Source organism: Cydia pomonella, unplaced genomic scaffold, assembly GCF_033807575.1.
Source record: "Cydia pomonella isolate Wapato2018A unplaced genomic scaffold, ilCydPomo1 PGA_scaffold_56, whole genome shotgun sequence".
NCBI lineage: Eukaryota > Metazoa > Arthropoda > Insecta > Lepidoptera > Tortricidae > Cydia > Cydia pomonella.
Window position 1 is genome coordinate 253,387 of NW_026907889.1, and position 15,617 is coordinate 269,003.

General features: G+C 39.6%; 1 protein-coding gene across 1 annotated transcript; it reads right to left on the bottom strand.

Moving 5' to 3' along the window:
- Nucleotides 1-1,412: 1,412 nt before the first annotated feature.
- LOC133534099 (uncharacterized) lies at nucleotides 1,413-10,738 on the bottom strand. The gene is made up of 2 exons (XM_061873189.1): nucleotides 10,069-10,738; nucleotides 1,413-2,562 (listed from the first exon to the last, which is right to left on the bottom strand). The coding sequence occupies exons 1-2, from the start codon at nucleotides 10,736-10,738 to the stop codon at nucleotides 1,859-1,861; spliced, it is 1,374 nt and encodes a 457-aa protein (XP_061729173.1). The 3' UTR covers nucleotides 1,413-1,858.
- Between the last annotated feature and the right edge of the window lie 4,879 nt (nucleotides 10,739-15,617).

Below are 15,617 nucleotides of genomic sequence, written 5' to 3' on the forward strand. Positions count from 1 at the left end.
AATTTATAAGGCATAGATACCTCAAATAAACCAAATAAGATAGCAAAAATACCATCGATATCTACAGTCTATCTGTGAACCTGCTTAAACAAGCTAGCCCAGCAATTTGTTTCGTGCTCTCGCAGCTGTTTAACACCTGTATATCGTTAGGTTCGTACCCTACGTGCTTATAAGGTAAGGGTAATAAAAAAGACGCGAAAACGTATCGACCTATTGCACTAGTACTAGGTGTGAGTTAGTGCTTCGAGGTAGGGTTGAACGTTGTCCTTCTGGTTTACTAATAGCTAGCTAATACGCGTATCGCCAGGGCCGGTCGGCCACCGATCTCGTGCGGGATGTGGTGATAGGTGATCAAGTATGCACTGCACGCACGCGAGGCAGGCCCCACGTAACCATCATCATCTGCTAATACCTCTCCCGCGCCTTCGACTCCGCTGACCACGCGCTCGTAGCAGCGTGACTGACTTGATGTCGTTCGATACCCCCCGTCAGGGGGGTATGAAGGGCCGCTTTCGCCTTTCGGCTGCGGCGGCTGTCCCGGGTCGCTCCCCTCCGACCGGTGGGGATGTCAATTGGCCGTCATTTGGGGGACGGTGTGGGTGGCTGGTGTGGGCCAGCTCTTCGCTACCGATGGTTATCCAACCCCACGACTCCTAGTCTGGTGATACCGTTTGAGCGGGGCCAGGTTTCGGGGCCCGCAGGTGAAGGCGACCGGTAGCTTAGCTGGCGTGTGCGGTGTGCTGGTGAGGCTGTGTCCGATGTGTGTTGTGCTTGCTCTGTAGCAGCGTGTGTGTAATCGACTTGGCTGTGCCTGTTTCGCACTGCGTCGACTGACGCGCACTGCGTTGCGAGAATGCTACTTCGCGATGGTCCACTCAGAGTTGACGTATGGCCTGGAACTTTGCGCCCGCGCCACTGACTAGTGTCGCGTTTTCTCAGTGTAAAAGCGAACACTCCACGGTATGACATGTAAACCACTCGGGAGTTATTTCAAAACATATAAAGTTGTTAGTCATACTAATTTAATGACAGAATGCTCTATAATCATAAAAACATTCTTCATAACAATCCTTAGGAATAATTTTACTTGTTATAACATACATTTCGTATAATAATTAAAATATAGTACTAAATTTTAACGAATGGTGACATAGTGTTCTATGATATACTTGGTGTCAATCAAACTATTAAATTATACAACAATCTACCTATTCAAATGTAAAGCTGGTCGCCGTTAGGTACGACGACGAGCGAAGCGAGGAGGAGTGTTAGGTAGAACTGCGACCATATGGGCAGAACCATATGTCTCGGAAATTGTATTTTTGCTTGTTCATTTTCACTAGGCGTTTATATGAAGTTTATCTGAATCCCTTAGGAACCACAGAGGTTCCAACTCACACTGGCCGCTGCTTTGCGGTAAAATGATATAGGTATGTCGACAGACGTAAAGTATGGATGTAGGTAAGTTTGACGCTTAGAATAATCGATTATGTTCCATGCAAATATAATGTTTAAGTTTTTTAATAATTAGTAATTCAGTGTTGTTAAACTTTCAGCAAACTCAATCAAATAAAGTTTATGAACGATTTGCCGTGATTTTATTGTGAAACCACACCTTCAACATTATGCTGTTGGTTTTCATGAATAAAAAACGTTCTGAGTATAAAATAGTATACAGAGTGAACATTATACTGGTTGCCTGTTATGCAAATACATTACTATGCTACTAAACTATAATTACTTTCAAAGTCAAATCGGAATGGAGGTACCGAAGGTTGGAAATAACCTCTGTTGGTGGCCGAAAATCTAGGGAATTTCTGATTTTTACGCGGTTTGTTTTGAGCAGGGAACACTTTATTCAAACCACCCTCATTTTAAGAAACTCCTTCAGCGTTTCTGCCTGAAACAGATTCTCGTAAGATGGGGGTATCTTTCGAAAACCAGCCGCAGTCACAGTATCCGTTACATTCTTTAAAATCTCACTTCTACGATTTAAAACAACATCAGCCCGCTTTCCGCAAAGTATTTGCAAAATATCATTAGAGCTTTTGTTGTATTTATCATCCTCGACAAACAAATCTGTTATTTTATCTTTTAAGGACACAGCAGTAATATTTTCGCACTGTCCTGCCCACTTCAAGATATTTTGCAAACACGTTTGCGTATGATCGCGATGAAGAAGAAAGGCATGAGTTAAGGAAGCCAATGTCTTTTCAAAAGATGCTAAATATTTTGATTTATCATTATGACGTAATTCGTCATTTGTTTCCAATTCCTTGAAACCTGGTACCGCTAGGTAACTCTTTTGAATATCAAAGAAAGATATATCAGCCCATTCCCGAGAATCGAATCGTTGTAAATTCTTCAATAACTCAAACTTTGCTTCTTCAGTCTTTCCAACACCTTTGTCTTTTAAAATATAAAATGTGTATTTCGGATCGGCTTGACTCCTTGGCGCTGCGTAGAGATGTGGCCTCGCTCTGCATTTTCTATCGCATGTACAACGGGGAGTGCTCCGAGGAATTGTTCGGATTAATCCCTGCCGCTTCTTTTCGCCATCGCCCTACGCGACAACATTTCCATCCTCACCGCTTAGATGGTTGGCAGTCCTCAACTGTGCGTTTTTCCAGGAACTTTCTGCCTCGCTAAACTTTCAGCTAAACTGTGGAATGAACTGTCGCCTGCGGTATTTCCGGACCGATACGACCTTCAAACCTTCAAGAAAAGAGCGTACTCCCATCTCAAAGGCTGGCAACGCACTTACAACCCCTCTGGTGTTGCAGGTGTCCATGGGCGGCGGTAATCGCTTACCATCAGGTGATCCGTCTGCTCGTTTGCCTCCTCTACCATAAAAAAAATATATATATATAAAAAAAAAACAATGTAAAAAATATTTAAATTAGGTAGTTTTAAGTTCGCCTGTACAGATTTGAATATTTTTTAGTGTACCTACTATTTAAAAAAACTTAAACATTTGAACCGACTTCAAACAAAAAGGCTTTGATTTCGGTTTGAATGTTTTTTTATACGCTGAACGTATGTACGATTAACCCTTAGACCGCTAAAGACGTCAATACACGCGCGCCGGCGCTGAGGGAAAGCGCTGAGGTGTTGAGACGACGCACAAATCCTCTGGTTTATCATTGGTTGTTGAAATCTACCGTTTTCTTAAGTGAGCTCGCTACCGGTAGTATAATATCGCTAACACCATACTACAGAGTATTTATTTAGTCACCTGCAATAATTTACGGCCTGATTATATAGGTCATACTGAGCAACTTTTATTTATGGGACCAACCCCGAAATCGCGAAAAAACATGTTTGTTTAATACTACATCGGTGGCAAACAAGCATACGGCCCGCCAGATGGTAAGCAGTCTCATGTGCGTTGCCGATCCTAAGACTCCGCACCCTCGTTGAGCTCTGGCAACCGTAGATTTACTCTCCCATAGAAAATGTCAAGGTCAGACCACCAAAATGTATTAAACGGGCTTTTTGTTGCGATTTCGAAGTTGGTCTCATAGTAAAAGTTGCTCAGTATGACCTATATATTCATCCCGTAAATTATTGCAGGTGACTAAATAAACATCCTGTATATCCCGAAATAAATGAGTAATGAATGTTAAAAATAGTAATCAAAAAATCCATAGAGAGAAATCTTCAATATTTAAATAATTTTTCATTAATGTAAACAACATAGCTGTGAAACCCTTTATTACGTTGATATCTAGAGCGTCATGTCACCGACTTCCATCATAACAAGTCGAACATATCTTCATTCATATATTTTCTATCACCTTAACCTCATTAGCTACTGTATACAACATAGATGCCGGAAGATCGGAACTAAGTGATATGTTGAATATGTTGATATTTAAACATAAGGTGTTATGAACTTGGTAGCACGTTTCGGTCGTGACTGCACCTTAATGTCAGACACGTCGGAAAGGTCATCGAACTTTACATAATCATTAATAAGTTGGTAACAAGAAAATGTAAGCGTGGATTTTTGAGCCAGTCGTGCAGTCTAACGCCACAAGTACCACAACGTGATTGGTTGATGAGTTCGCATTACGCATTGCGATTGCGATTGATCGCATCTAGTTGCGTTAGACAGCACGATTGGCTCGAATTTGTAAATGCCACAACTGAACTAGCACTATCGTTATTGCCCCTAAGGTCGGTCCTTAGATATATGGTAAGCGTCAGGATGGCGGTGGACCTCAGCGAATTTCAAAGAAACATTTATAAACATTGTACCTTCTGTGTACCTCAGTGTACCTTTAATAGAAACCAGTGTACCTTTCCCCAAAACGAGATATTTCACAAAACGGTCCACCCGCCAACCTGAATATAGGTTTATCTTCTAGAATGAAAATTGAAAAAGTTCCGAAGGATTTTTGTTCGAAATAGTCTAAAAATCGAGTAAATATTAACTTTTGAGGTAGCATCCCAGCGAAAGCTGGTCTGATACATAGCATCTCAGGAGTTCTAGATAGACAGCTTCCTAGTGCACTAGAATATACAGAGTTTTATCTTCTAGAACGAAATTTCACCGTTTTTGACAGACTTAGTCCGATACTACTCTGAAATTCGTGAAATTGCTAAGTTCTGGGCTTAGCATCCCAGCGAATGCAAGTCTAATACCCAGGATCTCAGCAGTTTTGGATAGATAGCTTCCCAGTTCATTAGCATCCACACAGTTCTATCTTCTAGAACGAAATTTAGCAGAGTTTTGATAGACTATGTCCGAAAATAGTATCGATATCGAGATATTGCAAAGTTCTGAGCTTAGCATCCCAGCCAATGCAGGTCTGGTACCCGGCATCTCAGCAGTTCTGGATAGCCAACTCCCTAGTGAACTAAAATACACACAGTTCTATCTTCTAGAACTAAGTTTGGCAGAGTTTTGAAAGACTATGTCCGATAATGGTATCGAAATCGATGTAATGCTAAGTTCTGAGCTTAGCATCCCAACGAAAGCTGGTCTGATACCTAGCATCTCAGAAGTTCCTGATAGACAGCTTCCTAGTGCACTAGAATACACACAGTTTTATCTTCTAGAACGAAATTTGGCAAAAATCTTGGCCTCCGAAACGAGAGAACGCCACCTGTCCCGATCCAGCGCGGTTTCCTGCCATGAATTGGCATTCAGGCCAAGATTCTTTTTGGATCGCTGAGCCAAAGCAGTTAGTTAGTTTTTTTTTAGTTATGATTAATTAATTTAAAAAAATTCAGTTCCATGCAGAAATCAAGTTTCATTAACTACATATATTATAGAAATTTTTTTTTTTCTATCACTATAATAATTATGTCGAAGCAGATATGATCAAAAATTCGAAATTACTAAATTGAATTATTAAAATTATTTACTGTTTTTTTTTTTTCAATATGGACCCCTCAACGGGTAAACGGTCTGGGATATCATTGCCAATTATTGCGAAGGTCGAACGATCGATGTTTATCAAGATATATCTCACACCATACACTTCTCAATGCTCTCATTTCCACTGTATTCACTTGGCTCGGATGCCTCATCGCTGTACCCAACTTTCGCTACCATACAAGTGTGGGCACCAACACCCCTCTATGCAGAGCCAACCGTGCTTTTTGCGACAAGTTCTGGCTGCTCATAAAAGCGTTAAGTGCCCCATTCACACGATTTCCAGCATTTCTTTCTATGTCTAGATAGTAAGTAAGTAAGTAAGTAAGTAAGTAAATATTCTTTATTGTGCACCATACATTTAAAAATAGACAGGAAATGAAAAAACACGTAAAAGTTAGGTAACAACAGGCGGTCTTATCGCTAAGAAGCGAAATTTTTGATTCTGATTGGAATCCACAAAACGACTTGCAAGCTCAAGCTCGCGCACATCGAATTGGTCAAAAGAATCAGGTAATTCTTGTAACACATGTTACATAAAACAGGCAATACATGGGTTATACTGAAGGTTCGTATAATGACCCATTTAGAGATGGCGCAGTGAAAGAAAGGTTTATTGTTTGAAAATGTAACTTAAAAAAAAATTGAGGTACAACTTATTTGGATGGAATACGTATTTTAGGAATGCTGGCAGTTTTAAAATTGAATGTCGAGCGTTTTTATAATTTTAAACGAAGAAAATTTGCGTAATAGTTTTTTATAAGACTTTCAAGTGCTCTCGGTCGACAATAAGTTTATGCCAGTATACTATAACAATGCCCAGTTATCGTGCGACTGTAGATACTCTACAAAATCACTGAGGGCCCAAAATAGCATTCAAAAAGTGCCTTAGGAATAATGGGCCGTGTACTTTTGAGTATGATCCAATCGTAAAGAAAATTTTCTCAAACTTGTATTGAAATGTTAACATGACTTCAAATTAGGTCCGGAAATACTACATATCAGTGATGAGTGAAGATGACATGTAAAGGAATTTCATACAGCCTTACACACCTAGGCCTGTAGGGCAACCTTCTTTTGTTATAAAACGTCAAATTATGACATGTCTTTGCATTCGACCATAAAAAACCTATAAGCAAAATTCGGTGACGAGACTACATTTCAATATTACACAATGATTTCAAAGTATACTTAATATGAAAGCAATATTTAATATCGTTCGATACCATAAATCGCTCTCGCTCCTCCCTTAAATCACCCCCACCGCTCAGGGAAAATGTAATCCATTATTAATTACACAAACCACCCCCAGCTAGAGCCACTGAAAAAAAGAAAAACGCCACTAATTATTCATAGATTCCACAAATAGTTTTAGGTTAAGTTGAAAATATCGAAATAGATACACAATGGTTTATTACAATATTCCCTTAAGGGTAAGTCTCAAATATAGTTAGCTCGGACAAATAACGAACAATGGAGAACATATTTCTCGGTAGCATAAAAGCGTATCTGATTATAAGTTTATAAGTCAGATACGATCCTTTTTCAATAATTGATTAGAAAAATAAATTGGTATTGTTAGATTTGTTTGCGATATTAATAAATAAAAGCAAGATTATTGATGTCTTGGACATTGATTTTCTTGTCGTACAAATATAATGAAATAGAATGATCCATCTGTCCATTCTCACACCCTAGAACAACTTTTCTAATCTCGAATTTTGAAGCTATTTATGTTTTTGTCGTGCTGAGGTAGGAGGTGTGTGAGTGCGATTAGGACAACTGCAGCTCGGACTAAAATTCCCACACAAAAAACTCCAAAACCGAGGTTTCGCTCTCGACGACTCGCTCGCTCCACCTCCAAAACGCAACCAAAATTTGAAATATAATTAATATGAACATATATTTTTCTTACTTGACTAAAACAAATAGTCTTTCTTAAGTTTGGGCCCATTTATAGAAAATGCTTACTGTGTCAGATATTTCCTTCACTTTTGATCGTTGGTCTTTCATTGTCATATCGCATACAACCACTTTATGTGGGCCGGTCGCCGTTCTAGGCTTCCTGGCACAAGTGTCATTTACGACACTGTCTTGTCACGCTAGAAATCGGCCGCCCATTTACATTTACATTGACAGGATTGCTCAAATGTACTTTGCATATCTTCCTAAATCTACTTCGGAGTCATTCCTTTTAGCTCAAGAAAATTAAGCCGAATATGGGCAATCAGGGGAAATAATTAGTGTAGTTTTGTACGTTGGTAAAATTATACCTTGTAGTGTCCAGATGAACATACTAATCCAGGGTGGGGGTTGTGCTGACGGTGTAGGAGGGGTTTGAAGGTACCTTTTTTCATATTTTTGCTCATATCTCGAATATCTTTACGAATAGCATTATAATTACTTCGGACAAAAGTTTTACCATACAATTTCTTACAAATTTGGTTGTTTATTTTTACTCCACGATTAATACTTTAGGATACTTGAATTCCAAAGTTTATTCAGTAAATGTTGACTACTATACACGTAGTTGCATTGCGCGTTAATTTTCCGGTGACGTGAAAGGACTTCTTGACGATCAAAGGATCAAAGTCGATACTAGAAATGTAGTAATAGTAATAAATGTGACATTACATTCTTTTAAATATTAAACATCGAACTCAGTTTATAACAGAGATATTTAAACTTATATGATGCATGAGTAAAGTAAAGTAAACAGGGTTTTAGTTTTTATGCATTATACCATGATATATAATAGATCTCCATGAATGAAACCCCTGCATGGCGAGGTATGCCCAGGAAGAAGAGGACAGGGAGGACACTAAACAGAAACTTAAGACCATGCAACAGCAAGTTGAAGGTAAATAATTGTTCTAGTAGTCCTATTTTTTTGAACCTTGGGTGGCTTTAAATATTTAAAAGCTTGTAAGTTATAACAACTGGGGAAGTACCTCCACCTTACAGAAAACCGCAGCCAAATAACACTTGACCCTACTCATAGTGTTGTGTTCCTGCCGGTGAGTAAGGTTGCCAGAGCTCAACGAGGGGGGTGGGGTTAGGGTCGGCAACGCGCATGTAACTCCTCTGGAGTTGCAGGTGTACATAGGCTACGGAGACTGCTTACCATCAGGCAGGCCGTATGCTTGTTTGCCACCGACGTAGTATAAAAAAAAATAAAATAAAAAGCGGACACTGATAATCCTATATCTACTTAGCTTGTATTACAAGTTATAAGCTACTTCCTTGTTTTATTTGGTTTCCTCATATTTGATACAAAAAGTATAGTGTTTAACTGAGAGGCACCATTGCATCCTCTGCTCGCGTAGCCAACATGCCAATCGTTAACGCTCCTTAGCGTAACGTAATCATCTATCTCTATCACTCTTCCATATTAGTGCGACAGAAACAGTTGCATTTCACTCCGGTTTAGATCTGCGTACTCGTATAGTAGAGCTAAACGCCAGGTGATTATATCGAATATAGTTTGCTATACTTATTGAACACACAAGCACCATCGATATACAGCGTCATTACCGGGTAGCAGTCAAGATTCCTATTGAACGATTAACAATTATGATACAATAAACTTCGCTATCAGATGGCCAGACATACATGAACATTTGTTATCATTGACCAAACTCCGAGGGATGAATATGTAGGTCATACTGAACAACTTTTACTATGGGGCCAACCACGAAATCCTGAAAAACTGTTTGTACAATTTGTTAACGGTAAGGGCTTTAATTCTGGAACGCTTATAACTTACCTGGAGTTATAATATCATTGCAGATACTTTTGTCTGGTGAAGGCTACACCAATGACCAAATTGAGATATTTAAAAGAAATTTTGCCTATTTTAAGTCAGAAATGAAAAATAGATGGTGTAAAGCACAGTATAAAGAAGACAGATTTATAAAAAACAATCACACTTGGCTGCAAAACTGAAACTGGTTTGCTAGTAGATATGCCAAAGGCGAATTTCGGCAACACAAATGATGGCAACACAAGCCGAAGATTTTTTGAGGACCCTAAAGTGGCATCAGATATCACAGGAATAAGTTACGAGCTTATATACCGATTAAAAGTCATTTTAGAGACTATCTCAAGTGGCCACAAAATCGACCCAGAAAAATACGATCATTACGCAAAAGCAACTGCTGAATTATATGTTAGTTTATACGGGTGGCTTCCCATGACCCCCACGATGCATAAAATTCTTGTGCATGGCGCAGTAATTATAAAAACGCATTTTTACCAATTGGGCAGCTGACAGAAGAAGCCGCAGAAGCGCGCAACAAGCATTTCCGGTCTTATCGTTTAGACTTCGCAAGGAAGTTAATTTTCAACTGTATCAAAGATGTAGACGTAGATTTCATCTAATAAATAATAAATATTATAGGACATTATTACACAAATTGACTAAGTCCCACAGTAAACTCAATAAGGCTTGTGTTGAGGGTACTTAGACAACGATATATATAATATATAAATATTTATAAATACTTAAATACATAGAAAACACCCATGACTCAGGAACAAATATCCATGCTCATCACACGAAAAAATGCCCTTAACAGGATTTGAACCCGGGACCATCAGCTTCGTAAGCAAACCGGCTTATTGGTGCGCGCCGCGCCACGCGCCCGCCGGGAGGTGTATGAGTGAGCGTGTATGTGTGCACGTACTGGTGGGGCGGCGCGGCTTGGGCGGCGTGCGCTCGTGGCGGGAGGAGGGCGAGGGCGCGGGCGCCGCGTGGTGCGCGCCGCGCCACGCGCCCGCCGGGAGGTGTATGAGTGAGCGTGTATGTGTGCACGTACTGGTGGGGCGGCGCGGCTTGGGCGGCGTGCGCTCGTGGCGGGAGGAGGGCGAGGGCGCGGGCGCCGCGTGGTGCGCGCCGCGCCACGCGCCCGCCGGGAGGTGTATGAGTGAGCGTGTATGTGTGCACGTACTGGTGGGGCGGCGCGGCTTGGGCGGCGTGCGCTCGTGGCGGGAGGAGGGCGAGGGCGCGGGCGCCGCGTGGTGCGCGCCGCGCCACGCGCCCGCCGGGAGGTGTATGAGTGAGCGTGTATGTGTGCACGTACTGGTGGGGCGGCGCGGCTTGGGCGGCGTGCGCTCGTGGCGGGAGGAGGGCGAGGGCGCGGGCGCCGCGTGGTGCGCGCCGCGCCACGCGCCCGCCGGGAGGTGTATGAGTGAGCGTGTATGTGTGCACGTACTGGTGGGGCGGCGCGGCTTGGGCGGCGTGCGCTCGTGGCGGGAGGAGGGCGAGGGCGCGGGCGCCGCGTGGTGCGCGCCGCGCCACGCGCCCGCCGGGAGGTGTATGAGTGAGCGTGTATGTGTGCACGTACTGGTGGGCATGATGTTTTTTCAAGTAGGTATAAATGAGTTTTACTTTTAAAATACTGAGTTTATTTATGTAAGTTTATACATATTTAATTTGTTTAATTTAATAGCCGATTGATATATATTTACACAATTTTCAATCGTCGCCGGATAGGTCTGTTCCTTCGATGCCTAACCTGTCAAAAATGACAATATGGTGGAAAAATGTTTGAACTGTCACCTTACTTAAGAATTAGTGTGAGCCACGGGTGGTACAAGAATTACGCACTCGTGTTAATGAAGAAAACTTTACATTTTGTTCGTAAATTCTTGTTTACCACCCTTAATCCACAATATACTATTGTTATAAGGTAGACATTACAGACACTAAAATTCTCTTAAAGTAATGATCTAGTGAATAAACAACAAACTAACAAAATTTGATTTTATAAATGCATTAAATACTTGCGTCATTCAATGATTTCTGATACTCGCAAAAATATTGTGAAAATGTGTCATTTGAAATGATTACTGTACTTCAAATTAAAAAAAATGTTTATTGGTCATATCGCCACAAAAGCTGCTTTGGTGAATCGACTTAAACTTCACACTCATATGCAGCATCACGAATAAATGCCCTTACCAGGATTTGAACCCGGGACCATCGGCTTCGTAGGCAGGGTCACTATCCACTAGGCCAGACCGGTCGTCGAATATTTAGGCTATAAAGGTTAATTTTCTCAGTAATCCTTATACACATGAAAAGGTACTCCTTTTTAGGGTTCCGTAGCCAAATGGCAAAAAACGGAACCCTTATTTGGATAAGTATGATAAAATCATTACCTACATGCCCACAAGCTGCTGACTAAAAACAACTCGAGCCTTTGCCTGTGCCTGCAACTCCAGTAAAATTGTATTTCACTTGCTACAAGTACAGCAAAAATTTGAAAACTATAGATTTGTAAAAAAAAAAAATAAGTTTAGTTTGTACGGAGCTCTCGGTAGGCGAGTCCGACTCGCACTTGTCCACTTTTTTTTAAACAAGGTACCCCAATATGAAACCAAGTAGCATAGAAAAGTATATAGAAATAGTGTATAGAAAAGTGGATACTTATATTAGGGAACCGTACTATTTTTAAATAGGGAGTATTACTGCTATGTTCTGCCGCCAGAGCGCAGCACTATCACATCACATCAACCATAGAGTAACTTATACATACTATGCCTTAAACAGTTATTTTGAGAAGTTTTTACCATGATATTGATGCATCAAAGCGGTTTGTTTACAGAAGCCTACCTCGAAACGCGAAAATTGAAATCTACTTTTGAAATATAGGTATCATAACAAGTGTTCCAAACCTGAGAGGCGTATTCCAGATGGCTCCTTACAAATGCGCAATAGACAATTTTAATTGATTTTAATCTTTTAAGGTTCTTACACGATCTTATGATAAAACCAAGTGCCTTGAAAGCTTTGTTGACTATTGAACCAATGTGCCGATCAAAGATCAACTTGTTATCCATTACGACACCCAAGTCCCTTATTTCACTACACTTGGATATAACCTCATTTTTAACAAATAGAATTAAAGACATTACGCTTAGGAGTAAAAGAGATGGCAAAGCATTTGGACACATTTATATCTAATTTATTATTCGCACAATATCGATCTAGTCTAAAGAGATCTTCTAGAAGGTAAGTAGAGTCGAGAGTGTTATTAACTATCCGGTAGACTTTCATATCATCAACAAATAAAAAAATATTTGAGTGTTGGCCTCGTACTGCCACCTGGGGTGTGCTCACCGTCCAAGCGGCGGTCGCTGGCGCCGTGGGCTCGCAATTGCACGATAAATATAAGCCGTACTCTTCTAGACTGGAGGGTTTAATTTTGAGCGTAGGCCGGAGCCGATACCCAAACACATTGACTTCGCCCAATTCGACACAGGGCACGTAGTTTGCAAACAAGTCAAAGTGTTTAATGTCGACTCGGAGAGTGTCGGTAGCGCGACAGACGGCGGGGAGAGGCGCTCGCAGCCCGCCGGCATCGTTTGCGTCAATCCGCACGTGCACAGAGAGGTGTTTGTGCTTTTGTGTTTGGTTCATCTCTCAACTTACCACATAGGAGAGCGGCGAGAATCGGAAACTGGTCGTCGTACACCTCCAATGAAATGTCGCTTCGAGTCATAATATTCCAAAGTCGCCATCAGGACAAAGGAGCTGCCAAGGTGTTTACCTGCATTCCCATTAACAAGGAAAAATATATTTCATTCGATTTAAGGATTGACGAATACAGTCTAAGGTTTGTCGACTCGTATAAATTCATGTCAAGTAGCTTGGATAAACTAGTTTCAAACCTTTCACAGGACCAATTCAAAATACTACCAAATTTCTTACCACCATCCGATAATTGTTACGAACGTGAGAAATATATGAAGTTACATACGCGTAAGGGAGTTTTCCCTTACGAGTATGTAAGTGACTGGAGGCGGCTTGAGGAAACTGCGCTACCCCCTCAGGCCGCCTTCTATAGCAGCCTCACGGACTTAAATATTTCCGATGAGGATTACCAACATGCAAAAGATGTTTGGGATGCGTTCAATATTACAACTCTGGGTGAATACTGTGACTTATATTTAAAGACAGATGTTCTATTATTGGCTGAAGTGTTTGAAAACTTTAGACAAGTGTGTATAGGTGCGTATGAATTAGATCCGTGTCAATATGTCACTGCACCCGGTTTGAGTTGGGACGCCATGTTGAAACATACCGAAGTATGCCTAGAATTGTTTACGGACTATGAAATGATTCAATTTATAAAGAAAGGTATAAGAGGTGGTGTCTGTCAAGCGTCAAACCGCTATGCTAAGGCCAATAATATATTCATGCATGATTATGACGTGAATCAGGACAGCAGTTTTATCATCTATTTGGATATAAATAATCTTTACGGTGATGCCATGCGACGCCCGCTTCCAATCGATAACTTTAGGTGGATGAGTGAAGACGAGGTTAAACTGTTTGATATATCAACACAACGGATAGACTCTGATGTTGGATATATATTGGAAGTAGATTTGGAGTATCCACATAGCTTACATGACTTGCATAATGATTACCCTTAAAAAAAATTTAAGTAAATAAATAATATAAATATAAACTACCATATATAAAATACATGCTCACTATAAAAATGATATTTTAGAGGGAGTGAATTCCAAAGATGACGGCGATAGCCTGGATGGCGAAAGAATTAGTCATAAAACCAATGCGGTGAGAAGGTATGGTCAGTTTTAGACTGCAGGTGTTTTTGAATTATAGTTTTAATTGTAAGTACCTATGTACATATTTTTAAAATTTCGAGTGATAAACCCATATTTAGTAGCCATATACATTTGCTTTGCAAAAGGATTTCTATAACTTTTATGGCAAATATTAAAAGTACATCTACGTAAAAAAATATCATAAGGAATTTCGAGAACACAATCTAAATGAAATATTTTCATTTAACTGATGTTGTGAAATGATTATATATCAAAGCGGCCGCGTTATACGAGCTGATATGGCTCTGTGAATTCACGCTTGGGGAGAGTTCCATCAAAGAAAATATTTCATCACTTTTAAGAACAATAACATAAAAATTTACGTAATTATGACCAAGATAGATAACAATTAAATATAAATTACGAGCTCGTTAGTCACACGAAAAAAAAAACAAATTAAAAAGCTACAAAAGTCACAGGCAATTAAAAACAAACAGCTGAAATTGTTTATAAACAAACTTCCAAACAATCATAATGATTACTGTAAATTGCTCTTATTTATCATTACCACATTTGGAGACTCGAGTAACAAGCTAACTATAATCTCCGAAGTTTTAACAGTCTAGAAATACCTAATTTGCGAAATTAAACATCTAAGTAATAATCAACAACAATAGCTAATACTTAGCTATATTATATTAATCAGTCTTCATCAAAAATAAGTTACTATTTGGCTTTAAACACTTTAATGGTAATACCAGCTAATATTTCTGATACAGCATTTTTAAATCTTTCCTTGTCTATCAGTATTCTTTGTTTTCAACCTTCTCTGGTCGTATATTTTCGACGCATGATTTCCTAAAACAATAAAAAATTATAGCATTATGAAACGTTTTGTTCATTACTAAGTAGACTTGATCCCTTTAGGGGTGACATGATCCCGGGATCATGTCTCCCCCAAAGAAAAAGTCGAAGTGTCCCCATACATACTCAGGTTATAAAACATGGCGTGATCGAAACTTACGTTCGCGTATTTCAATGAAATCAAAGTTAATTAACACTTCAATAAACAACAAATAGAATAACCATACTCACTAAGAGCTTTTCTATCACATTTTACTTAATAAATCCAGTTAAAACTTACCGAAAATTAAATACAGCACGCAGCAAATTTTTCATAGTCCGCCACTTGCAAACCACTGACTAATATTTACGCGTAATTAAAAAAAAAAGCTACTCCTAGAAAAAAGATTATTACACTATTGACGAATTCCTCGCAGAGAACAACCAACATGTAGACTGTTTTTTTTTCAAATGTAATTAGTGTAATTACATTTGTACCTATTTGTAACGATTACGTAATAGACTAATTTATTGTATCCCTATTAAATTACTAATTATAATTATCAGATATACATATATTGTAGTAATTATTTATTGTTAAGATTATTATGTTTACCCAGGTATTGGCTGTTGTATTAATAAATAATGCTATGTATTCTTCATGTCACTATATGATGTTACTGTTAAAATGTATTAACTTATAAAAGAGCCCTAGAGGCCTCACTTGCAGATTTTTTTTAAATTTTGAATTTATTGTTTTTTCAAACTCGATGGGTACAGTCAGTTGTGCGAGATTTGGGGTATTTATGTT

Excerpts from the sequence above, each read along its gene's own strand:
- LOC133534099 (XM_061873189.1), bottom strand. The coding sequence starts at position 10,738 with ATGCCCACCAGTACGTGCACACATACACGCTCACTCATACACCTCCCG. Across the intron at positions 2,563-10,068 it reads CAAGCCGCGCCGCCCCACCA|GCGATGGCGAAAAGAAGCGG; the intron begins GTACGTGCACAC and ends TTGTCGCGTAGG.